General features: G+C 50.1%; 1 protein-coding gene across 1 annotated transcript in view; it reads left to right on the forward strand.

The window, feature by feature from the left end:
* Positions 1-4,806: 4,806 nt before the first annotated feature.
* The window catches only part of LOC122236738 (MAP/microtubule affinity-regulating kinase 3-like), a 136,315-nt gene continuing 114,431 nt past the window's right edge, over positions 4,807-26,690 (forward strand). Inside the window, exon 1 of the mRNA XM_042979620.1 lies at positions 4,807-4,833. Within this exon, the coding sequence (XP_042835554.1) occupies positions 4,827-4,833 (7 nt within the window). The 5' untranslated portion in view covers positions 4,807-4,826. The remainder of the gene's footprint in view (positions 4,834-26,690) is intronic.

Here is a 26,690-nt window from a genome sequence, read left to right on the forward strand (position 1 = left end):
AGGGTGTCCTGACCTTCCCGGGGGAACACTGTCCGTCCTATGAGGGAGCACTTCCGTGGGCCCCGTGAAGAGCCAGGGAGGCAGGGAGCAGTACTGAGGGAACCATGACTCAAAGACATCTGAGCAGTAGACTGGGCCCTGCTGTGCAGGACGGCAGTCTGCTTGAGAGGCCCGAGCAGGTAGGGAGGCCTGGCCGAGTTCCCAGAGGGTGGTGAGAGTGACCCAACCCCCCCCCCCGCCCCCTGCCGTGAGGGACCCAGCTGCGGAAAGGGACCGGTAGTCGGGGTGCGGACTACGCAGAGTGCCGCAGGCCGGAGGAAGAGTGTGTGTGGAGGCTCGGAGGCCGCAGACGGTGATGACCCTGGCCGCCCTGACACGGCACCTTGGACGGCATGGCTTGCATAACAGACGTGGACTCCCTCACCGTTTCTGGAGGCGGGAAACCCCTGATGGAGGTCTGGCAGGGTTGGTTTCTATTGAGGCCTCTCCTCCTGGCTTGCAGCGGGCCGCCTTCTCAGGGCCCCACCCTCAGGACCCCACTGAACTTTCAGCTCCTGCCCACAGGCCCATCTCCAAGTAGGGCCGCACTGGGGGAGGGGCGGTAGGGCTTCGGCATATGAATTTGGGGGACACAAACATTTGGTCTGCAGCAGGGGTGAGGGGGATATGAGGGGCCGGTACGTTCATGGGGCAAGAGGTGAGGCAGTGCTTGGGGTTTCCCCAAACCCTGCCCAAGCTGAGTGATTGGAAACAGTGGTCATCATGTGTATTTGCGCGGGGTTTCCCGCTTTGGGCGGGGCCCGTGGGGACAGCCGCTCTGTGCTGTGTGTGTGACATCAGCTGAGACTTTGCTTACCATGGCTGACAGCCGGAAGCTCAGCGGGGCTGAGGGCCGGGAGCCTTCCTCTTCCCCTGTGTGGTGGTGAGGGCTTCCTCTCGGCATCTTCTTTCTTCTATCTTTCTAACAGCAAGATAGCAGAAGTTGCCAGTCCTTTCAAAGGTTAGGCCTGAACCTGGCAAGGGGGTCATTTCTGCCATCACAGATGTCACAGAGTCCAGGTACAGCCACTGACCACTCATGTCACAGACCTTGCCCTTTTTCTTTTTTTTAAATAAAAATGGTGTCTATTTAAGGGGTATAGTGTGTTGTATTGTAACATGATCTCTATAGGCAGGCTAGTTAACGTGTTTGTCTCTTCACATAATTGTCTTTGTTTCTTATGGTGCAAGCACCTGAAATCTGTTCTTAGCACATTCCAGTACACCATACAGCCTTGTTAACGATGGTCACCATGCTGGACATTGGACCTCCAGACTTCCTCATCCCACGTAAACGGCAACCTTGCACCCTCTGACCGACCTCTGGCCGTTTCCCCCGCCTCCCAACCCCTGGTGAGCATATGGACCCGTCTTCCTTCAGCCATGCACTTGTAAACGCTGTAGAAACACTGTGTTTGCTGTCACCTCCCAGGTCACGCATCCTCTTGCCTTTGAAGCACAGGCTGGCCAGGTCTCTCCTCAAGCCAGTGCAGCCCCAGAGAGTGAGGTCACGGGGCTGGGGCACACCAGAGCTGTGGAAGTTGGAGCTGGCCGTCCCAGATGCCACTGTCTGGGGCTGGTGTCTTGGCGGGCAGTGCACAGGAACCCCACGACTGGAGTTGTAGGGGCGTGTGTGGGTTTTCCTGGAGTGAGGTCCGTGGCTGGGACCAGATTCTCTGATGGGTGTCTCCCCCAGAGAAGGGTGCCAAGGTCGTGACAATACATCTGATTTGAATCTATCTCTGTGACATGGGTGTGAGAGGCAGTGGTTGGCCTGGCCCCTCTGAGGCCACCTCAGCGAAGCCATGGTTTATCATGGGCCCAACTCCCCACCTGCCACTTGGCAGGAGTCCAGTGACGTGGGCACCCACATTCACTTAACCCTCGTGTGTTTGTTTCAGCTTCTTCTCATGGAAAACTTCAAACGTGTACCAAAGTAGGCAAAGCAGCGTAAGACCCTCCCACCCCTCATATCCCACTTCAACAATGGTCGGCTCACAGCTAATCTTATCCCCCCTCCTTATCCCTGTCATATTGTATATTTTCCAAGTTTTTTAAACGTTTAGTCATTTGTGAGAGACAGGGAGACACAACGCGAGCGGGCGAGGGGCAGAGATAGAGGGAGACTCAGAACCCGAAGCCGGCTCCAGGCTCTGAGCCGTCAGCACAGGGCCCGACGGGGGAGCTCGAACCCACGAACCCCAAGATCATGACCTGAGCTGATGTTGGACGCTTAGCTGACTCGGACCCACCCAGGCGCCCCTATTCTTCCCCATTTTTTAAAATAAAACCGCGCTATTTCTGAACGTGTTTGTGTCGTGAGCCTGTGGCAGCCTGGGTTTTCACACTTGGTTCCCCCCCCCTCCCCCCGCTGGTAGAGATTCTGGTACCCAGTTCCAAAACATACATGCCGGGGGGTGAGTTCCCACACCACCAGGCTGTTCTCAAGACACAGCCTCGTGTCCTACAGTTCCACCAGTTCTGATACCCTCTAACTGGAGATGGCCTCAGATGCCACAGGTGGAGGGCTCAGTCCTACAAGACTGCCCCCAGCTTGCACATGCCGGTCGCAAGCCTAACTTGTGAACCTGCGCTTCTGACTGACCGGCTGGAAATCAGAGGTTCCTGTGACTCCTCCCACCCCCCCCGGCCCCCAACCCTTGAGGTCAATCAGTTTGTTAGAGTGGCTCACAGAACTCAGGAAACCAGTTTACTCACCGGAGTACTGACTTACTCTCAAAGGATGTAACTCAGGAAGAGCCAAGTAGGAGAGATGCACAGGGCATGGCATGGGGAAGGGACTCAGAGCTTCCACGCCCTCTGGACACGCCACGCTCTCTGAATCTCCGCTGTACCTAGGAGCAGAACTTGTGGGTCCGAGGGTGCCCTGACCTTCCCGGGGAAACACTGTCTGTCCCAACCGGAAGCAATCTGAACCCCGTCCTTTCGAGTTTTTTACGGAGGCTTCATCACATAGACCCGACTGATCGAATCATTGGCTTTTGGTGATTGATTTCAGGGGGCGGGACCGTGAGTTCGCATCCTTAGGTGCTCTCCGAGAGTCACCGCATTGACACGATCCCGGGTGTGGTGGAACATTTCCTGCCCCCGTCGTGGCTCTGAAGTGATTTCAGGGGCGGAGGACATGCAACCAAATATGATAACAGAAGATGTTCCCGTTGCTCTTTTTTGCTCTGAAAATCCCAAGGGTTCGGGGTGCTGTGTGCGCCAGGAATTGTGGACAAAGACCAAATGGATAGGAGGAATACATTTTGGAATCTGGCCAAATCTGCCCTTTGTATTAATCACGATCTTGCACCTGGGTAACCAGGACCTGGATCGGGAACTAAACGTGAGCAGCACCTGCAAGCCCCCAGGGCCCCCTTCTGTCACTCGCCCAAGTGACCTCCATCCTGACTGGATGGGGTCTGGTTTGCTCTCTGGCTGCCAAGGTGTGGCAGGAGAGCACCTCGATGCTGGCCGCTCATGCGACCGTGTGCGGACACAGCCTCCGGGAGCCTTGGTCCCTCTTGGGCACAGCGAGGGCCATGCTGGGCCTGCCAGGTTGCTGTGAAAATCATCAATAGCCTGTGTCAGGGCCCGGCTCTGGGCTTGGCACCTAGTAAAGGCTGAGAAAGGGGCATCTGTCATCATCATCATCATTGACCTTTATTTCCGGTTTTGCACTGGCTGAGCCCGGAAGTGGCCAATGGCACTGGCCTGCATTGTGTAGCTGCCGTGAGAGCTGGGGACAACGGGAGCCTTCCAGACAGCGGACAGTTGGTGTTTAAGATCCTGTAGGGCATCCTGGAGAAACTTTCCTGGGCTGGGCTGTCAATTAGCTTGAAAGACAACCGGGGTAAAATCTGTCATTGACACAGCAGACATAGGAAAGGGCACGGGGTGCTCTCCTAAGACCAGCGAGGGTGGCTCTGTGGGAGGAGCTGTCCCCTGAGCTTGAGTGCTCATGGGGCGATGCAGTTAGTCTGCACAATTACTGAAAAAGGCAATTTGCAGAAGAAAAAAAAAAGTACAAAAAAGACTTTGAGTTAAGTGTGTTTTTATTTCTGTAGCTCGCTGGCAATAAAATCCAATTGGGGACGTCCAGGGATTAGCTTCCCAAATGTGCTTGCTCACAGCCCTTTGCTCCTTCAGACTCAGGAAGCCCAGCTGTGGCTTTAAGCCCTTAGCTGCATGCATTTTAATCCCCAAGCCCCTTTCCTTTGGTTTACAGAGCGGCAAGGCAAGGCATCGCTGTCTTGTATTTGGCTGCCGGGTATTTCACAGTCTCCATTGAAAGTTCAAGTGTGTGCGATAGGATCTAATTGTCCAGTTTCTTGACATTCAGGCTTGTCTCCTTCGTAAAGTGGTGTAATTGATTTCTGGGTCCTTGAAAATAGAGCCGGCAGTGGGGAGAGATGCTGGAAATACCAAGTAGAGGATGCAGTGAGGCCAGCTACACTATCCCCACTCACTCTTTCCTTCCGTTGCTGCCTCACAGGGCCCAGGGCACAGAGTTCTGGAACCCCCCTCTGGGGTTGCTGCCCAACTTCTGGGAGGACGTGGCTTTCAGGGTGGGATTCCAGGTCAGAAGACCAGCAATGTGACACCTTGGGGGCTGGGCCTGGGGACAGTCTGCTGAGACTGCAGAAGGGATCCCAGGGGAGCTGGGGACCTCACATGTCCCCAAAGCTCATGTGCTCCAGTGGATCTCCCATAGTGGAAGGTACTTGCATCCTAAGTTTGTGTTCTCTATCGTTGCAGGTCTGAAGGTGAGAGCTCCCGGAATGTCAGGTATGTGTGTCATCGGCCTCTGTTTGTGCGTCTGGGTCCTGGGAGCGGGTGGCTTCAATGAAACTTTGCGCTTTGGTGTCTCTGTGATGAGGTCACACCAGGTCAGAGCCCTGCTCCCTTGCTGCTCCTGACCCTGGCCCGCCACCTGAGGACCATGGCCCTGCCGTCTGCTGGCTTGGTGTCCTGGAGAGAGAGCACCGGTTTACTGTGCGGGCTTACTCGGTTCTAGAGTGACCTTCGTGGGGGGTCACTTGGCTTGGTGGTAGTTCCATCCCCTCAAGGGCAGCGGCGGTGTCCTAGGCTGTGACATATCTACGACCAGAAGCTTCTCAGCTCAGGCAGTCCCTGGGGCCAGATGGGGCAAATCTCTGGGCTGTTTGGTGGAGGGGCGGGCTCCTAGCAGCCTTGAATGATGCGGTGTCTCCGTGGCCCGTGGAGAACACGATGCCTGCAGTTGAGACCCCTGCCTCTCCTCACCCCCACCAGTGGAGGGGAGGGGGTCGGCATGGAGTTGGGTCACAGCTGGGGCTCCTGACTGGATGAAGGGAGGGGCAGCTAGGAACCAGAATCCCAGGGTGCTACTGCCTCAGCCCAGGGGGCTGGGGCCAGGCAGGTCTCAAGGCTTGAGTTGGGGGACCAGGACGGCCATGAGGGATGGGAGACAGCGGGCTGGTGATGAGGGTGGGGGAGAAGAGGAGGAGCATGGAGGCAATTTAAGGGCCACAGGGACGCCCAGCCGCACTGGCAGCAGATTTCAGATTTCTGAAATCGCTCCGTGACTGGGCACAACACAAATTGTGCATCCTGAGCCTGGAGCTGGGAGTTTCGGGCTTGGGTGGGGTCCTCTGGGCAGCCTACAGAGAGAGAAGTGCAGATGGGTGACAGGTAGGCTGCATCGTGGGGAGGCTCCAGGAATCAGCATGGCGAGGCCCTAGTGTGTACCTGCACACTCGGCTTGGGCGCAACCCGGGACACGTGAGTGGTGGTCCCAAGCCAGGGAGGCAGAATAGGGGGCACTGGGAGGGCTGGGTCTATAGACCCTGAGTCCGGCAGGGTCCCAGCGGGAAGCAGAGGCACACGCAGGGTGAGGGGATGGAGGAGTGTCATACAGGGGCTACGGATGGGGTGAGGGCCAGGTGGCCCCCGGGCCTGAGAGGGGAGAGGAGATGCCCTGAGAGACAGAGAATGGCCCAGGCCAGGAGATGCGGGAGGAGGGGCAGCCAGGCATTCTGGAGCCATGGCCCCTCTGAATATGTGCAGCCGTGAGGGCAAAGGGAAGGTGCGCTCCATGGACTGATGGGGAAAGGCCCCAGGTGCGCCGTTTCCTGAGCAAAGCAAGGTGCGGGAGAGCGTGTATCTCACGTTACATTTGGGGTAAGAAAAGTTGCATGGAAGAATGTGGTTTCTTGCTTATAACGTTTGCATGCATAAGCAATGGCAGGAGACCCGAACAGATGATCCCTTGGGAGATAAGGAGCCGGGCAGGCAGAGATAAGAGTGGCTGTGAGCCTCCTCGTAGTGTGCACTATGCTGTCGCTTGAGCTCAGAACCGTGCAACATGTATTACCTGTTCAGAAAACTTGTTAAAAATGAAGATTTACCGGGGCGCCTGGGTGGCTCAGTCAGTTGAGCATCTGACTTCGGCTCAGGTCATGATCTTGCAGTTGTGAGTTCGAGCCCTGCGTCGGGCTCTGTGCTGATGGCTCGGAGCCTGGAGCCTGCTTCGGATTCTGTGTCCCTCTCTCGCTCTGCCCCTCCCTCGCTCGTGTTCTTTCTCTCTCTCAAGATTAAATAAAAAAAAACATTTAAAAAAAATGAAGAGCTATCTGAGGACAGGGAGGGTTGCTGAGGGGTAGTGAGCATCCCGTTCCTGGGGTATGCACAGACATTGGAAGGGGATTCACAGGGGGAATAGGAAGGAGAGGTGCCTTCAGCCCCAGGATCTGAGCCCTCCCTGCTCTGATACACTCCCCCAGAAGGTGTTCCTGGCTGATGACGGGGCGCCCTTCACCGAGATCTCCTGAGACCAGTGGGCTTTCACCTGTAAGTGCCGGGAGATGTGTGTAGGGTGGCTGTTTGGCCCTGCCCAACCCCACCCACCCCCTGCCTCAGGGTTCCCTGCTGTGGGCTGTCAGGAACCTGATTTTGCAGGCCAGGTGAAGCAGGAGGGCAGTTCTCTGCTCCGAGGAAGGGTGGGAAAGACATTTCAGTGGGGGGGACAGGAACACCAAGGACCTGCTTGGCGAGAGAATAAGGAATGGCCTCAGAATGGGGCCCGGGGCTGGCGTGGGGGTGGGGACCGTATGGAGACTGGAACCTATGTCCCCAGCTGGAGCCAACTGGTTGTCAGCAGGACTCCTAGAGGTGAGGAGCCAGGCAGGGAAGAAAACTGATGTGAGTCCAGGCAGAGAAGGCTGCATCTGAGATTTTTCTGAGGCTCAAAAACCCAACCCCATAACGACTTCTACTCTGCTGTGCTGACTCTCGGGGACAGCCCCAGACACCTATAGGAGTCGTGGTAGAAGGCCTTGCTGGGACTTTAGGATGCTGGGGTCAGGCGTTGACTGAGTCTCTATCCTGTGCCAGGCACGTGTTTTGCCCTCAGGGAGCTGTCACGGCAGGGGTCAGACCTTGGTCACATGTCACACCCTCTGCTCAACACAGGTAGGCACAGGGGCACAGGCCAGGAAGCCCCCCGGACGGTTCAGATCTGACCCACTCTTCACGATTCAGGTCACTACCCCCAGACAGCTGCAAAATCTGTTTCCCAGGAAAGAAGGACCATGAGGTCCCTTCCTAAAGGGAGCCTGATCTTCTGCTGAGTGTTCCCCCAAGGGCCCGCCCACCAGAAGGACAGAAAGTCAAGTCTGACTGTGACCCTCCCTGCTTTGCCCTCCATGGAGCCCCTTTGCCCAACACTCTCTAGCTGTGGCTCTCACTGAGGCCCCGTGAGCCGGCCGCCTCTCTCGTGTGTGGCCCAGTTTCCTGCTCCTGTCCCCCCGGGGCACCTTGCGCGGCTGCCCAGCGGTGCTTCCCTCTGGTTCCAGGTGCGTCCATGGGTTCCCTGCCTGTCTTCCAGCTTGTCTGTGGGACTAGTGCTATTTCCTGTGCCCCCTGTGTTCAGCAGACCCACACCTCTGTGAGAACGTCAAGCCGTGGCCCCACTGAAGCTTTGAGGGGGGTCATGGCTGAAGTGCCCTGGCCCTGCTTGCCCTCTTTGGCTTCTTGTGCTTGCTTCTGATATCCATGTTCACTTTGATTTCTGTCCTAGTGACTTGAACACTTAACCCCAGGCAGAGTAAGGAGCCTGCATGAAGCCCCGGGTTGTCTCCCAGCACAGAGCACAGAACACAGAGCACAGGGCAGGCCCCAACAGGCCGGGCCATAGTGGAATGAGTTAACCTTGGTCTCGCCGGGCACCCTGGGCACAATGCCTTGCCCACAGAACTGGTGCAAATTAATGTTTGCTTAATTGGATTCGGAACTCATAAATATTTTCAGGCTGTGAACTGGAAGGGAAAAATAAGTGGACCATTTGCCCTGCTCAGTGGAGACCCCTTCCTCTCCCCTGCTTCATCCCCCCTTCCACAACAAACACCAAACACAGGGGGCAGAAGGGGCCATTCTGAACTCAGAAAAGGTGACCTCTGGCTTTCATTATACTGGCCAAGGTCTGGATGGACACCAAGAGCGGATGATCTTTGCTAAATGTTAAGGAAATTAACCCTGAGAGACCCTACTTACCCCACCCCTACCCTGGGGTCCCTGCTTGGTGAGGGTTTTTTCTTTCCACTCAGAGGACGTGAGCTACAGCCTTTCTGGCAGTCTGAGCCTCCCCGAGCAGCAGGGAACGGGTTTTGCCGGGAGACGCCCGTTTGCGATGGCACACGCGCTACTTTTCCCCCGGGCGAGACAGGTGCAAACTCAGATGTATTCATTTTCCACAAACGAAACGACTCGGTTTTGACCATGTTGCAGACCTAGGACTTGGCTCCCTTGTTCCCGGGGGGTGTGTGTCTGGTTTTCACTCCATTCCGAAGGAGCCTGTGGAGGCTCCCAACTTTGAACCTTCTAATAATGATTTACTGGTTTCAGGGGGTTCGGGGTGGGGGTGGCGGGGGGAGGTGGGACAAGAAGAGTGATGCAGAGTTTGGAGTCTGAAGGAATGATTAGCTGGGTGGAGGGCCCGGGGGCAGTGCTGATGCTGTAGTTAAGGCACAAGGACTTTCCGCAGCACCAAAGCATCACCTTTTGCTTCTCATCAACCCCTTGAAACGAACTCAGTCATGTTCACTGATAGCAGTCAGTGCCACGTAATGAGTGTTCGCCATGGGTCGGGGCCTCACCGCACCTGTACAACCAACCCCACCTGTTCAAGAGGGTTATGGTGCGCCCCAGTGTTTGAGCTCTGGGAGACTGGGGTAGAGAAATGCTGAACAGCTTCCCTAGATAACACGGCTTTCAAATGCAGATCTGAGACTTCCCACCCAAAGCCTTTCCAGGTCCTGTCCTTGGTACCTGTGGAAGGTACAGATTTCCAGGCCCTGTCCTTGACGTGTCTGACTCGGTAGGGTCGGGGGGGGGGGGGCCAGAGACTCTGAATTTTGCCCCCTTCCCGCGTGATTCCAGCAGGCAGCCTGGATACCCAGCCTCTGTCCAAGCAGGCCGCGTCCAGTATTCGGCTGTGCCCAGCTCACCAGTGTGAGCTCAGAAACACCGAACCAAGCAGTTCCCGTAGGTCCCCCCACCCCCCACCCAAAACCCCCCACCCCTGGCAGAAGAATCCTAAAACCCTGACTGGCATTTTCCAAAGGTCCCAGCAAGCTTCTCGGGACCCTGAGCAGCCAGCCAGTGAAACCTGAGGACTGCTTGTTTGGGGAGTGTGGGGGCTGCTTCTGGAGAAGGTGGGCTTGGTTACAAGCGTTGTCTTAATTGGCACGAGGACGTGGAAGGGAAAGCAATGAGTCCAAATTAATCCGTTTTCCTGTGAACATCTCCCACCACTCCGTGCCAAGGCGAGGCAGCCTTTGTAATGAACTGACTGGGCCTTTTCTCCCCCCAAACCCAAAATGGGAGCGTGCAATTTATTTTGTGTGCGAGGTGGTATGAAAATTGCCAAAGTTGGCAGATGAGGCTGGGATGTTGGTGGAGCTGGGTAAGCAGGGCTGAGCTGTCTGTCACCTCCAGGTCGGAATGGGGAGCTGGCTCCAAAGCAGGGACAGGGGCTGGGGCCACGGAGGTGCTGTGCCGAGGGCTGAGCAGGTGGCCTTGGGAGGAGAGCAGAAACTTCTTAGCACTGTGGATGGGAGTAGAGGCACTACAGTTCAGAAATCAAAGCCTTCTCCTCGTCCTACCCTGTGTCACCACGGACCAGACACTTAACTCTCCAAGCGTCAGAGTCCACGTGGGTTCAGCGGTCTTTACTGAGTGCCTGCCGTGTGTAGTGAACCCAAGTTCATCTGCCTGATGCGCATCAAGACCATCACTGAGACATGGAGTATAAAGCAAAGCAAGAGTTTATTCCAGAGGCAGGAGGGCGAGCCTCACATCCACCTCCCTAGAGGAGGAGAGTCAGGGGTACTTAGTGGCAAAGGAAAAAGGTCAGGGTACAAAGTTGCGGCCGCTAACCCTTTGGTTACCCTTTTCAGTCCCCAGGGTCTTTTGATGCGTCCTCATTCTTGTGGGTATTGGGACCACGACCCGGCCGCGGCCGTTACTTCCTGCTGAGGTGGGGTGAAGACTGGGGTTAGACAAGTGGAAACTTCGGGGTGGAAAGGAATGTTCTGCATTACCGGGATTTCTGTCCTTTGGTCAATAGTTCCTGGACCATGTTGTGTCTAGGGTTTTAGGGGTACTAGAGAACAACAGGTAGCATGTTGTACTCATGGCTTGATTCCCTTGGACCAGTTACCCCGAGTCGGAGGTTCAGGTCCGGCAGAGGCTCACTGGTCTGAGCCGGGTCCCTTTCGACCTCCTCCCTGCTGACAGGGTGTAGGGAACCTGTGGATTCTTGTCATTCAAGTGTGAATCCACGGCTCAATTCCCTGTAGTTTCGGAGGAGTGGGGGTCAACAGCACCTCGCAGGGTCTGACATGTCCAGTGAGGCCGGAGCTGGTCCTCTGGGCTCCTGCTCTTCAGGTCTTTACTGACATCTTTAGTGACACCTTTGGATGTCACTAAGGGATTCAGGCAGCGTGAAGACACATCTGTGAGGTACATCAGCCTGCCGGAAGCAAACTCAGGCCCTGGATGTACCTGATAGTATCCAAATCGCTGGTGGCAGCCCCGCCAGCAACTCCTAGGTCACGAAAAGGACATAGAAAGTCTTCCATATAACATTCCACAGGGGCTTAAACCAAGCCCTCTTCTAGGGACCACTCTTTCCCAAAGCAGGGCAGATGGCACAGGTTGTTCCCAAGTGAAGTGGGTTTCTTGGCAGAGCTTTGCCAAAGTTCATTTTTTTCCCTTTTTCCACTGTCTCGGTGTCTCCAGAAGCGTGTGATTTCCACTGAATGCCCAAGGCCTTGGACGCTGTGGTTGTCACTCCATTGTCACTCTGAATTATTAGCGGCAGTCCAAACCTAGAAATGATCTCGCTTAAAAGCATTTTGACAACTCCCGAGGCCTTCTCTGAACAGCAGGGAGGAACCTCAACCCCGTTGATAAAGGTGTCTGCAGATACAAGCAAACCCCGAGAATTTCCCATTGTTCTTTGCATTCCGGGAAAGGCTGCCTGCCGGTCTTCCCCAGGTTTAGGGCCTCTCAGTTGTATACCCTTGAGAACTTGTGGGCACCCAGTCTTAGGATTGTTTTTAGCACAAGCGTTGCCTTTTGTAGCATTTCACTGAAATCGGAGCCCACAGTATACTTCTGGATCCACTGGAGAGTGGCATCTTTCCCATAACGGGTGCTTCGAGGAATGTGGCTAATTATTTCTTTCATCAGATGCTCTAGGGTAAGGATTCATTCTATTTCCAGCCGGTGTCAATGCCAGCACGGTGTCCAAACCCCCACTCCTTACTTAACTCCTCTTTGGTCCTCCAAGGGACGTTGGGGTTGATATGTAGTTAAGTCTATCTTTGGCACTAAAGCTCTTCCGGAGGGTCTTGGAGTCTTCGACGGGCTGCCAGCATGGTTCCCTTGGGCAGTCGGTCCACTTTGTGGCATCTTCCGCAGCAGACGATAGCTGATGGGTCACCACTGCACCCAGCTCTTCCTTGTCTTTGACCCGTGAAACTGTCCCCATCCGTGAACACGTCCACGTCTGGATGCTCCGATGGCAGCTTGTCCAGTCGGGAAGGCTGCGATCAGCTTGTTCAGCTATCCGTGTGTCTCTGGTGATCTTTCTGAGTGGCCCTTAGATCACCGGGCCACTTTTCTGTCACGTGTACCTCGGGTGGTCTGGCTTCGGTTTGCGGGGCTTCAGGGAAAAGCAGTTTTCGTTCTCAGTGCTTCCAGTCAACACAGTGGGAGAAAACTGGAAACCTTAGTTTGGAGAGTCAGGGTCAGACATTCAAGGAAACCAGAAGAATTCAGGACCCAGCCCAGGTGTATAGACAACCAACGAACCCTCAAAGACGGTTCATCGGAACTGTGATCTTACATTTTCACAGGTGTGTTACTGGAACAATCTCTCTCTCTGAAACCACCCTCATCTCCACCAAAGATCGCCAAATTAGGACACATTTGTTTGTAAAATTGTCCAGTTGAAGCTGGGCCTGTTTACACAAGCGCCATCACAACGGTGATTGGTCATATAGGTGTTTGGTTTTTTCAATCTGCTTCGCTGGAACTTTTCGTAAGGAATGTCAGATTGAACTTTTAACAGCCTTGTCAGGCTCAAGAAGCCAAGCCAAATACTGGCCACCAGCCTTTGCCTGCCATGCCTATAGATGTGGGTGGCTCCCTCTCTTCTCGAGATCCCCCAAATACCCTGAGGTTCCTGCACCTGCCAGGAAGTGACAACCTTCCTTATTCACCTGGTAGGGCTGCTGGAAACTTTGTAAGCAAGGTACGAGGCAAGTTTTCCAAGGGGCTTCATTGGCTAGGAAAATCAACCTTAATTAGTTCCTTAAAGCTCTCTGATTGTAGCTGAGTCTAGGCATATCTCCCTCAACTATGACATTCCAGTCAAAGCCTTGGCAACATGACCAATGTTTCCAGTGGCGTCCTGTTGCAAGGAGAACGGATTCGTATCGAACTTCTGCAAATAAATACACTGCCGTGAAAATGCGAGAATACTCCCTGAGAGTTTTGAATTCTGGTGGTACCAGGTAGAGAGAAAGGGATAAATGTTTCCTATCTGTTTATGAAGAACTTATTTACCAAACGTCTACCAAATGTCATAGGCAGACTTAAATTTAGAAGAGCAAACATTAGAGGACCAGCAATGTTTACACAAGTGTCTGTTTGAAAGCAGTTTCCCCATTAGTTCTGGGAATTCTTACTAAGCTTAGCTTTATGATCCTGAAGGGATCAGAGAGCTGTATTTGTCAATGCAGTGCAGCTGGCAAGGAGATTCTGTGACACACGATACTTCAGTAGTTAGTATTACAAGCGATGACGCTATACCAGGACATATCAAAACCTTAGGAATCTTGTAAAATCTCTAGGACACTTAGAGCAATCACCCATACAACAAAGCCTAAGAAGGTTCCTCATCGCTTATTTGATGATGCCTCCCATGTCATTTGACACACCAGGGAATAAGCCTCATTCGTCAAAAAGACTTCCATTCACAAGCTGGGTTTTTGGAAGTTGGTGAAATACCAGAAGGTTTCAAAACACGTGCCTAAATAGGATTACAGATCGTTACAAAACGGGATACTTATTTAGCCAGGATGGCAAGAAGAGATTCTCAAGGTAAATGCAGACAGCAAGGTAAATGGAGTTGTGAGCAAACCTTAGCTCTCTTAACACGGAGCAGATTCAACTTTCTTAAGTAAGCAAAGACGTAACAAAGACAAGACATAGAAACTTTGTTTTTCTAGGCAGATTAAAGGTAAAGAAAAACCTCTGTTGATAATTTAGACCCATCATCTAAGAAGCCTCTGTCACATTAACAGCGAGAAAACCCAAATTCCAGTCTTATACCGCTGTACTTTGGATATTAAAACTCATTCGTTGCAACGAGATGAATTTTTAAAAAGATATGCAGTCCCTTCTTTCTTCCTCCGTGTCACCTCCCACGTTGATACATACTTATTTGGACAAGGACATCCAGGGCACTGCATGGGTCTGAGTTCTTGTGACGGGTGTTGGGATGTGCTGACCAGAATCTCCGGCAGGAACCAAGGTCTCCCAGCCATAGCAATGCTGCCTACAGCCTTCGACGCTCAGACATCATCAGGGATCGCCGTGACTGTAGACAGTGGCCTTGCCAAGGGCATTGCCCGCTGCCCAGGTGGTCACATCCAAAGACGCTTACGAAGAGCCAGCCCCTTTCACCTAAGTCTGGATGCTTCCGAAGGGCAGTCCAACTTTCGGGACTGCTCAGAGAGTCGGCTAAGGCTTCCGTTGAAGTGTCACTGCTCAACTTCTGCCTGACATCGTTCTCTGCCTCCCCCTTCTCTTCCCCGGGGGTTGATCGCTGCCCCCATAAACTTGTTTCTTACATGCGAAACTCCAGAATCTCGGTCCCGACCATGCATAGCATTTCTTTTGAAAGATTCCCTTCTCGCAAACCTTCTGCAATTTTCCCTTTCGCATTCCTTCAGATTTTGTCCTACGTTTTCCCCTCTTTATTTTTTTTTTAAATTTTGTCTGAGAGAGAGAGAGCACAAGCGGGGGAGGGGGAGAGAGAGAGACACAGAGAGACACAGAGAATCTCAAGCAGGCTCCACTTGGAGCCTGACACGGGGCTCAATCCCACAACTCTGGGATTATGACTTGCGCAGAGGTCAGGAGCAGGATGCTCAACAGACTGAGCCACCCAGGTACCCCAAGTTTTCCCTCTTTGAATAACCAGTCTCACTTTCATTAAATACAGAATTTTTTCCCTTATTTTTTCAAGTAGCCTTAATTACATTTATTAAAATTATTTACATCTGTCTGTCTGTCCTTTGCTTGCCCATAAAGCTTCAGAAGCCATTGGACAGGGCTCTAACGTCTTTTTCTTTTCCATCACATTTTGTGACAGTCACAACGCCAACAGCTGGTTTGACTTACAGTAAACACAAGCAGAGTGAAACTATCATATTTAATGTTGGCATTTCTAAAGACTTATGTCCATTTTAACTAAACGAACAACGTTACATTAGCTTTCATACCAAATATTATCCAAGATCACTTGAACTTGAAAGACACCTGGGGTTAGTTTCTATCTTTCTGAGTTTTAGAACGCCCAGTTCTTTTTTTCCTTTTAATTGTTTTAATGTTTATTTACTTTTGAGAGAGAGAGAGAGACAGAGAGAGACAGAGCGTGAATGGAGGAGGATTAGAGAGAGAGGGAGACACAGAATCTCAAGCAGGCTCCAGGCTCTGAGCCCTCAGCACAGAGCCCTACGTGGGGCACGAACCCACAGACCGCAAGATCTTGACCTGAGCTGAAGTCAGACGCTTAACCGACCGAGCCACCCAGGCGCCCCTAGAACACCCAGTTCTTACAAGCACTTGCCTTCAAACCAGCTAAGTAGAGCACTTTTACAAATTAATTTTCACAACCACCACCCGGAGGTAGAGAAACTATCTCACATTTGCAACATACATAGACACACGTACCATTCCACAAACAGGGTGCAAGCAAAACCTTAAAGGCCCAGTTTCCTAATATCTCCCTTTTACAAAACACAGCTAAGTGCAGGATGGTCTTACCATTTATGGATCCCTTCATCGGTCGTCTTTCTCAGGAGTCTGATGAATATTGTGGTGGAGCAGAGTTGCCAAAAACAAACGATGGCCTCGTTTGGGAGACTCCAGCCCGTAGGGCTGGATGTGCAGATAGATTGTCCTTTCCCAGCGTCCAACGAGGACATGGCCTGTTGTATTCAAAGATGCCCAAAGCGGTCAAAGCAGCTGACAGACCAATTGAAGCCCAGGTTACCTCCGTGAATTTTCCCCTCCCCACCCCACCCCCTGCCCCGCTTCAGCTGTGTCCAGTCTGCGGTGTGGCCCATCCGTTGTGGACGGAGGCTCTCAGAAGAGGTCCATAGATGTTCAGCCTGATTCTGGAGACACTACTGGTCCTCTCTTTCCACAGACAAGAGAAAGGTCTCTTTTGTCGCTGAGAAAATAACTCATGTGGCTGGATATTTTCGAAAACTCCTCTGGTGACTGTCTGGAAGGTGGCCCAGAGATATTTAGGGTGCATCAAAGCAATGCCGGCCTGATAGAATTAGTTAGGAAGTGTTCTTTCTCCTGAATTTTTTGGAAGAGTTTGAGAAGATTGGTGTCAATTCTTCCAATGTTTGGTAGAATTCACCAGTGAGGCTGTCAGATCCGGGGCTTTTTTTTGTCAAGTGGTCTTCGATTACAGCCTCAATCTCCTCCCTAGTTATGTACGAATCTCTTCCGATTTTCTCTTTCTTTGTGATTTAGTCTTGGTAGGTTTTCTAGGTCTAGAGATTTGTCCATTGTATCTGGATTCTCCAATGAGCTGGACTACACTTGTTGATAGCACTCTAACCCTTTCGACGTCTGTAAGGAGTAGAAAGACCCTCTGTTTCATTTATCTCTGCTCTAATCTTTATTATTTCCTTCCCTTTGCTACCTTTGGCTTTTTCTAGTTTCTTAGTTGCATGTCTATGGTGTTGATTTAAGATCTGTCTTGATGTTTACTGTGAGCGTTTTATAGCTATAAATTTCCCCCTCACCACTGCTTTGTTGTTTTCCAGGAGTTTTGACGCGTCGTGTTTCATTTCCCTTCACCTCTACGTATTTTCGCATTCCACTGTGATTTCTTCTTCGACACATTGGTTCTTTGAGAGTGTGTTTTCAGTTTTCACAGCTTTTTAAATTTTCCACTCTTCCTTCTGTTACCGATTTCTGACTTCATCTTCTTGTGGTTGGAAAAGATACTTTGTATGATATCTATCTTGTAAAATCTACTGAGACTTAACTCGTGACCTAATGCAAAGTCTGTCTCAGAGAAGGTCCCTCGTGCCGTTATTGTTGGGTGGGGTCCCGTGCCCGTCTGTTAGATCTGGCTGGGCTATCGTGTTCTTCAAATCCTCTGTGTCCTTACTTACCTTCTGTCTGGTTGTTCTGTCCATTATTGACAGTGGGATATTGAAGGCTCCAATGATTATTATAGAACCATTTTTCCCTTCAGTTCTGTCGATAATGGCCTCTCATTATGTGTGTAAATGTTTATCATTTTTTCTTCTTGCTGTACTGAACCTCTTAATTCATATAAAATGTCCTTCTTTGTCTCTTGTAACATTTTCTGATTGAACGTCTGTTTTGTCTGGTATTGTTACAGCCACTCCACCCTTTCTTTTGGTTACTATTTGCATGGATTATCTTTTTCCTTCCTTTCATGTTCAACGTTTTTGTGTCTTTGGATCTGAGTCCCTTGTAGGTAACAGATAGTTGGATCCTATGTTTTTATCCATTTCACTAATCTGTTTAATCTGCTTACATTTAAAGTCATTACTGATAAGGAAGGAATTCCTTCTGTGGTTTGCTCTCTGTTTTCTATATGCCTTAATTGCTTTCTGTCTCAAATTTTCTGCATGACTATCTTCTTTTGCATTTAGTTGATTTTTTTTGTAGTGAAACATTTTAATTCCCTTCTCATTTCCTTTTGTGTATGTTCTGTAGCGTGTGTGTGTGTGTGTGTGTGTGTGTGTGTGGTTGTGTGTGGTTACCGTGGGATTGCTTTTAACATCCTAAAGTTACAACATTGTAATGTCAATTTATACCAGCTTAACCTCAATAACACATGAAAACTCAGCTACTTTACAGCCCTGACCCCACCTTCTTTCAGTTGTTAATGTCACAAAATTACATCTTTATGCATCTTGTGTCCAAAAGCATAGATGAATAATTAGGTTTTTAAATATATCAGTCTCTTAACATAGAGAACAAAAAGTAGAGCTACAGACCAAAGTCATAACAGTACTAGCGTTCATAATTGTCTGTCTGCTTACTTTTACCGGAGATTATTTCTTCAGAAGGCTTCGAGTTACTTGTTCAGTGCCCTTTCATTTCAACCTGAAGGACCCCCTTCACTGCAGGGCCGGTCTAGTCATCAGGGCAAGGCTTTCAGCTTTGGTCGATCTGGGAATGTCTTCATTTCTTCCTCATTTTTGAAGGACAGTTTTCCCAAATGTAGGATTCTTGGTTGACAGCTTTTTTCCTTCAATGCTTTCAACACATCAACCCATGCCTTCTAGCCTCCAAGGTTTCTGATGAGAAATCTCCTCACAACCTTATCAGTGAAAATATGATGAAAAGCAATGTTCCTCTGAGCTTTATAGATGTTAATAATGAGCCTTATCGTGTTTTACACAACACAACATTTCCTTATACGTTGTAGCACCATTTTGAGACCAGGAACTGAGTATTTTAAGTGTAGACATTACGAGGTCTATACAAGCCAAAATTACAGTTTTCTAAACTTGAAGTGAAAAGGCCACTGAACCATCTTATAGATTTTGATTTCTAACAAAGTAAATATCAATCTTGAAAAGCCCACACAAACAAACAAAAAGCCCATTGGGGGTCTTTTTTTTTTTTTATTGAGTAAAGGGGTTTTAGGAATAAAAAGTGAGGAAACCACTGTGGTCTCAGACATCCCCAGCCATGATTGCATAATTGGCCCATTTCTTGCTGTGCCCTCACAAAGCCCCATGGTGAAGTCATGGCACTACCTGTCTATATAAGACCCTGGCTCGGCTGGGTGTTTGGTCTTTACAGCCCAGGAAGCTTTGGTGACCTGTCGGCCTTTGACCCTAGCTAGTTTGTTTTCGATTCTCTTTTTTTCATTTTGTTTATTTGTTTTTTTATTTTCATTTTTCTTTTTTCTCTACTCCTTTTCTCTCCCAATTTTTTTTGCCTTTTTCTGTTTTTACTTTTTTCTTTTTTCTCCTTTTTTAGTTTTTCTTTTTCTCAATTTTTCTTCGTTTCCTCCCTTCATTTTCTTTGTGTGTGTGTGTGTGTGTGTGTGTGTGTGTGTGAGTGTGTGTGTGCGCGTGTGTGTTTTTCATTTGTTTCTTTTTTGTTAGCGTTTTAGTACAGTTAGTATAGTTCATATTGTTAGTATAGTTCATATTGTTAGTATAGTTCATAAGCATAGTATTGTTAGTATTGGCAAATTTTGTAGGTTGGTATAGTTGGTTAGCATAGTCTGTGTAATTAGCATTATTTAGCGTTAGTATAGTTAGTAGGTCACCATGCTTCAGGGGCGTAAGGCCATTACTGCTGGTGAGGAGGACTTCTGTATTTACGAGATCTGTGAGACCACCAGTGAGGGCGGCGTCCCCATAATGAATCTGGCCTCGAACATCCTAACCAGTCAGCAGTCTGATGTGACGTTCATCAGGAAAACCCAGAAGGACCCCACTGGCCTCCAGGGACTTTGTCGTGAAGCCCAGAATATGAAGACCTCAAGTCACCCAAATATTGTCAAGTCACTCGAGGTGATCAACACCAAGGAAATGTTAGTCCTCTTTTCAGAATACGCAAGCAGAGACAACTTGTGTGACGATTTTACGCACCGTGGCCAAGTGACGGAGGAGGTTCCAGACAAATTCTGCCAGCTGTTATCGGTGGTGGAGTACTGCCACCAACAAGGTATGATCGGCGGGTATCAGAAGCTAGAGACACTGCTTTTTGACAAGGAGCTGAAGGTAAAACACACGGGGGTTGGACTGAGCATCCAGTTTGCTGGTTACGAACTCAACACCTTCTGGGACAGCCCCCCTTATTCTGCCCCGCGACTCTTCCTGCAGCAAAGGGAGGACACCCCTTCCGCAAACGCTTGGAGCCTGGGGGTGGTTTGGTACTGCTTGGCCACCGGGTTGGAGCCGTTTGAGGGGGAAGTCTTCTGGGACGCGGAACGAAATATCGAAAACCGGGAACACAGTGCTTTGATTTTCATGTGCCTGGAGAGTGAAAACATGTGGTACACGTTGACAACTATCCAGCCCACGATCAGGACACCAAGAAGAATCTGCTGCTGGGGCCCCATCCCAACCTGTTCCAGCACAGGCCTGTCCTCAGAGCGGAGTAGTCTGACCTCTGAAGGGACTACCATAGTGACCACGAGTAGAGGGCCCAGATTCAACTCGCCAGCCACAAACTCCGACACCAGCAGTGAATACAGGCAGCCAGGGAGGATGTCCCTAGAGCCAAAAAATCAGTCTCAAACATCTCAATAAATTAAAAAATGTATTTAAAAAAAATAATAAAATACAACCCCCAAAAAATGCAAATAAATGAGAGCCATAAGAGAGCCACGTGTCTGTGCCTTTATTTTATTTTGTTTTTTAACTTTAAAGGAAAAATGTTTGTTTTGAAAGAGAAGGGACAGTGCGAGTGGGGGAGGGACAGAGAGAGAACCCCAAGTCTACTCTGTGCTATCAGCTCAGAGCCCGACGCGGGGCTCCAGCTCACAAAACTGTGAGATGGCGACCTGAGCAAGACCAAGAGTGGGACGCTTGAGCCACTGAGGCCCACCCAGGAGCCCCGTCCCTGCTTTTTAAGTGCAGGGAATGATGCTGAGCTCCAGGAAGCCCGGGGACATGGCACAGGAGATTGGCCAGGGCGGCGGGTGGGACCAGATCCAGAACAGCTTCACAGGCTGGAGGAGTGTCGGTGGGAGAGTGACCTGCTGGATGTGGAGTTGTAGGAAGCACAAGGTGGAGGTGGTGAAGTTTTGGGAGTGATGGGGGGTTCGTGGGTCTGGAGCCGATGGCCAAGGAAGAATTCGTGAAGAAGTCTTTGGTGCAAAAAGGTGATTTTATTAAAGCACGGGGACAGGTCCCATGGGCAGGGAGAGCTGCACTGGCGTCGTGACGGGTAGCTCATTATATACCCTCAGGTTGGGAGGGGGTTAGGGAGAGAGCCAGAATTCCTTGGAGACTTACTCTAGGACTCAAGGTTCCAGGACCTTGAGGGGCTAGCTGTTGCCAGGAAAATGCCGTTTCTTGCCGTTTAATGAAACCTCAGCCATGAGACCCTTTAGATGGATCTGGGCAGGCCATAAGCGTGGAGGATGATTGCCAGCATATATGTTGTGGGGGTCGAGATGTAGATTTGCAGGGTCCTCGAGGTTGGGATCATGTGAAGCTAAGGTTCTCTTTTGCCCCCACCAAAATGTCATCCTGTCAGGCAGCTGAGCTCCTAGAGGGAGGTCACTCTGCCTGTTTCATGGACTTGTCAATGGGCTGCAGGCAGTAAGGGAATTTAAGTTTTCATTTGCCTTAGTTTCCCACATGACCACGGCAAGCATTTAAACCCCTTTCCTTTGTTCTTGGGGAGCCAGGAGTGTCCAAGGACTAACACACACATTCCACCTGGGAGGGACGGTGCCAGCCTGGATTTTGCCCTGAGCCTGCCTGATGCTCCCTTATCATATCCCCCTGCCCCCTGAGCAGTTTTGACCCTGGAATCTTTAGGGTTGCTGCAGGCGGAAGGTCTCATCTTCTGTAGCTTCTTTCTGCTGAGCAAGGGCGTAGAGTTGTCCCTACCTATCTCGGTCAATATGGGTCAGTCAGGGAACATAGAGGGGAGTTATAAAAGGCAGAGGCAGACTGAATCCACCGTGGGCAATGTGTATGAACCTCATTGAGCAAAAAGGATCGTGTGTTGGCTTGAAGTGATTGCAGTGATGGAGTCTTGGTACCAGGCAGAGAGACATGGGAGAAAAAGCAGAACAGAATGAGAACCACTAGAAAGATCAGCCCAAGTGGAAGTCCTTTGGTAGCTGACGCACCTCCTCCAGTCCAGTTTAACCAATCATTACAGGAAAGGGATTGTTTAAAGCGCCAAGTTGGAGTACTCATGTCAGTGAGAAATCCAGAAATGTTTCTGTGGTCATCTGGAATGTATACACAGCATTTTGTTTTGATGAGAGTATAAGTTACACCTTGTGCAGCAGTTAGCACATATGCCGTTCTGTTTTGTAGAACTGTTTTCTGCATTCGAGTTATGTTCGTATTTAACACTATAATGGTATGTTGAGAGTCATTTAAGTCCTTAACTGTGTAACAAGTGATGTATGTACAGCCATCCTGTAGACTCTGTTTGGTTCAGTAAGCAATCAGCTAATTAATCAGAGGTACTCTTCTGGAACCGAGAAAAACAGGGGTGACTGGTTAGAGCAAATCACAAACTTAGTGTTTCCCAGTGCTGCCAGTGAGATGTTAGATGTCGGGCGGGAAGCATCCTCAGAGGAGAGTGGGAAGAGGCAGCAGGAATGAGGTTGGTCTTTCTGGTTTGTACCTCAAATGTCTGTGGTGGTCCTTTTGAATGGCCCATTGTAAGAAGGACTTGTTAGTAGAACTTGGGGAAAGAGAATGAAAAAGAAAGAATGAAACAGAAAGTTGCCATCATCATAAGAGGTGTGAACAAGTGTTCCACAGGTTCATAGGAAGAAGAAGGCACATTCGTGTGCTCATAGATTTCCTGCGAAAGGGAGTACAGGTTTCATTTAGATACGGGAGCACGTGAAAAATGCCCCTGTAACTTGACTGCAGCCCTTTTATTTTGGAGTCAAATCCCCTGTTGTATTCGACTTTCCATCCTTTGAATAAACCAGGTCTTTTGGGTTTCTATGGGGTAGGTTTCTAGTAACTGTCAGATCAGGTTTAGGAGGGACATGTTTGCATGCTTAGAGATTTATGAATTAACCCAGCCTCAAGTGAAGGATGAATAAACCACTAGCCTCTTTGTCTATTGATAGGTGAATCCATCCCATCTTCCAGTCGTTTAAATCATATACCCATGGGGTTATTATTCCCGCAGAATAACAAGCAAGGAGATTGTCCATACCTGTGCTACTGTGACAAAGTTTACCTCGAGTTGTCTAGCTTAGGCAAACAACAAACTTTTAAAGACGATCATAACTAGGATTTACCATCCCTAATGATGCGTTCTTGAAACATAGTTTGTCTCTGTAAAAACCCTCATTTCCAGAGATGGCCAAATCGAGACTAATTCACTCGTAGGACAAGTCCAGCTTTAACAACCTTGGCCCAATTGTTTCCATAAGTTCAGCAAGAATAGCAATGGATCATAAGGATCTTTTCAAGTCTGCTCTGCCAGAACCTTTCATGAGGAATCTCCAGACTGAACTTTTTGTAGCCTCTCTGGGCCAGAAGCCAAGCCAGTTACTTCTGTCAGACAGGCCTGCAATATCTGTGGAATTGGGCGAATTCCTCTTCACGAGGTCCCCGAGATATCCTGAGGTTCCTGCACCTGCCAGGAAGTGACATTCTTGACTCACCTGGGGAGGCTACTGGGAACTCTAGAAGCAAGGTATCGGGTCAACATTTCCAAGGGGCTGTATGGCTCCATGTTTCCCAAAGTCAACCTTGGTCCCTTGGAGCTACACGCTCACACCTCTGAGTCTGTGCATGGCTCTCACATAGGACGTCCCAGTCAAAGCCTTGGTAAAAATAACCAGTATTTCCAATGGTGTCCCATTCCAAGGACTTAACACAAATGAGTACGATTGTCACGAGAGAAAGGATACTCACTGGGAGGGTGTGAATGTCAGAGGGTTTAGGTAGAGAGAAAAGATAAACGCTTCCGCTCACAAAGGAATGCTTGATGACATTTCTGTAGATCATAGCTATCTTAAGAGGAAGTTTCCTTCACCAGAAAGAGCAAACATTGGAAAACCAGCAGTGTCTCTGACAAGAGTCCCAAAACTCTGATCTTCCTCAGTTCGTTCAGTCCCATGTTCCCAACTCTTGTTCAGTTTGATTGCGTCTTTTTAATTCTGAACTCTGGACATTCTTACCTGTTTTCATGTTCATCTTAAAGACATCAAATACCCGTGTTTGTCCACAGAGCCCTTTTTCCGAATCGAGAGGTCCTTAAGGATGCAGCTGACGAGGAAACTCAGTTATTTCTGCAACACATAACACTTCAATAATCAGACTATCAAGTGACGACCTTATGCCAAAACACTGAAAACTCTAGGAATCACGTGTAGAGTGGGGGTAGTTGCAACATTTACCCGTGCAGTACAGCCCAAGTTTTACCATCATTTGATAGAGCTTTTCTGAGTAACTTAACATACCAAATGAAAAGGCCTACCTGGTCAGAAAGACTTCATTTACAATTGAAATCTTGGGAAAGTCTGCTAAAACCTTAGAAGGTTATGAAGCCTGTCCCAAATAGGATTGCAGGTCATTACAAACCTTACAACTTTATTTATTCAACCAAGGTTGAAGGTGGCAATGAAAGATCCTACAGGCAAACATGTAGCATCATAGAGCTGTTAGCAAAGCCTAGCTCCTTTACCAAGGACACATTTTCACTTGAGGTCATCAAAGACCTGATCTTTAGAAAGCTTTGGTTCTCCTGGCAGACAACTGAGAAAAAGAACCTTGTTTCCCAAGCAGACAAACCTTATGTTTAGGAATCAATGCTTGAGTACTCGGTCCTATTTGGAAAAAAAAAAAAAAACCTAGATGTCCAATGAACTTCATCTCCTTTGTCATGCAGACTTGAAAGAAAACTTTAAAGTTTCAGGTTACTGAGGCGCCTGGGTGGCTCAGTGGGTTGAGCGCCGGACTTCGGACTTCGGCTCAGGGCATGACCTCCCGGTCCGTGAGTTCGAGCCTCACGTCAGGCTCTGTGCTGACAGCTCGGAGCCCGGAGCCTGCTTCGGACTCTGTGTCTCCCTCTCTCTCTAGCCCTCCCCGGTTTGCTCTCTTTCAAAAATGCATAAATGTTAAAAAAAAAAAACAGCAATAACGAAACCTTAAAGTTTCATGTTACGAAAGACTTTGAAAGCTATCTTAACCTGTGACAACTTTGAACCAGGCACAACTAACCATTATTTTAAGTCATCTTTGTGCTAACAAATTGCAACCGAGATAAAATGAGCTTCTCTGACCTTGGTAGAAAACCTTGGTAGAAAAAACGTTTTCTATTTAATGCTGATAAGTCTAAAGACAGGTCTGCCAAACTTAGGTGAGTTTCAACACTGAATTGTTTCACCTGCGTCCACTTAAAAAAAGAAAATCCGTTTGTTCTCCCGGGATGCCAGTGGGGAGGGATCTGGGGCGGGTGGTCCCAGGGGTGCTCTGGGCTCCTTGACCTGGAGGGTAGGAGAAGGAGCCGGCGGGGTGCCCGAGGCACTGAGGATGGGATAGGAACCAGGTACTCAGGCCACACCCAAGGTGGTGCAGAAACAGGAGGAGGGGGAGGGGAAGGCAGAAGAGGTGAGGTGCCAGCAGAAGGCAGACAAGGACAATTTCCTGGTTCCAACCTCATCAGCTCTGTCAGAGGCACAGATGCCATGTTTTCTGTTCCCCCAAAGTGGAAATGGGCGATCTGGGTCAGGCCAGAGAAGAGGGGAAAACAAATGGAGTTTTAGCAGCTGCTCGGGAATATTCCTTCAAGTCCCCGTCCCAAGGAAGACTAAGCACACGTGGCTCTAATCATAGCTGTGAAGCCGGGAAATAAATGAGGGAGAAGCCCTCACATCTAGTAGGAGGAGGAACAGAGAGAAAGAGTCCGCGTCTCCTTTGTCAGGGATGGCCTGTGTTTCCTCCCTTAACCTGGGTTCTCTTAGGAGGAAGGAGGCCTGTTGAGACAATTATCATCTGATATATCAGGAGGGAGTTTCCTGACCTGGTTCCTGAGCACGTTCCCCAAGGGGCCCCAGGGTCCGGGTAGCTATGAAGGCCTGGAGGTGGGTACCTCTGTCCGTTTACTAAGGCCACACAGTGTTACAGGATCAGTCCTTTCTGCATTTTGCAAGCCCAGTTGTTGCCAGTGGGTTACAAAGGCATCCCAAGGGAGAATCTTTGGAGACTGAGGAGAAGCCCCCATGCTCCTCCCAGAGAGAAAAGTCGAAAGAAAAGAGAGAGAGGCTCCGTTGCCGCTGACCATGCCCCCGACTCCTAGGTGGCACCCCATGCACACGGTATGTCAGAGCTTCCTGGTGTCAACGTGCCCCAGGCGTCCCTGGAATAAAATCTGCATGACTGCCCACTGGCCGACTAAGGGCTCCTGAAGGAGGGATGCTAGCGTCCCCCCACTTCCCCGTTGCATTCTAGACTGCAGACGGGTGCCTGGCGAATGGACCAAAATACCTTACCCCGAAGGCCGTGCCTGAAAAGGGCCCTGATGGTCATGTCCTGATTCTCTGGTCTTTGAAGAGCATGCCACAGAGGCCAGGCTCCAGGTTCTTGAAGAACCTGCCATTTGTAACCCACGGAAAACACTAGAAAAGTTTCACAAGGGGGAATCAATTGCCCAGTTTTGTAATTTCAGTAGTAGTTAGTAGAGGACATTGACAGAAAGCAGCACAGGTGGAAATCCATCATGGTCCGAGTGACAGTCCCACCCATAGAGTCTTCACAAGCAACTCCCCTAGGGAACGGTCCCCAGTTGGGTTTTAATTCACTCAGGTACTGGTTCCTGCCGTCTCCCAGTGGAGCTGTTGCGGCCAGAGGTGGCTAGTCCAGAGTGGTGGAGGGGATCGCATTAGACCCCTGACGAGGAAACCTCACTTGGGAGTCTTAGGCTTCGTGGCTTAGGTGGCTGTCCCATGCCCTACGCAGACAACGTTGTCTAAGGACAGGAGTGAAGACAGGACATCAAGTTTCTGGATCTCATTACCATCCCAGCCAGGGTACCAACTTGCAGCCAAAGGGCAGGCGCTCTCCTCCCCACAGAGTGGCCGGGGCTAGAGGGTGGCAGCCTGCTCAATCGACAGGAGAGTGTTCCAGTAA

This window comes from Panthera tigris, chromosome A2 (assembly GCF_018350195.1).
Source record: "Panthera tigris isolate Pti1 chromosome A2, P.tigris_Pti1_mat1.1, whole genome shotgun sequence".
NCBI classification, from domain to species: Eukaryota; Metazoa; Chordata; class Mammalia; order Carnivora; family Felidae; genus Panthera; species Panthera tigris.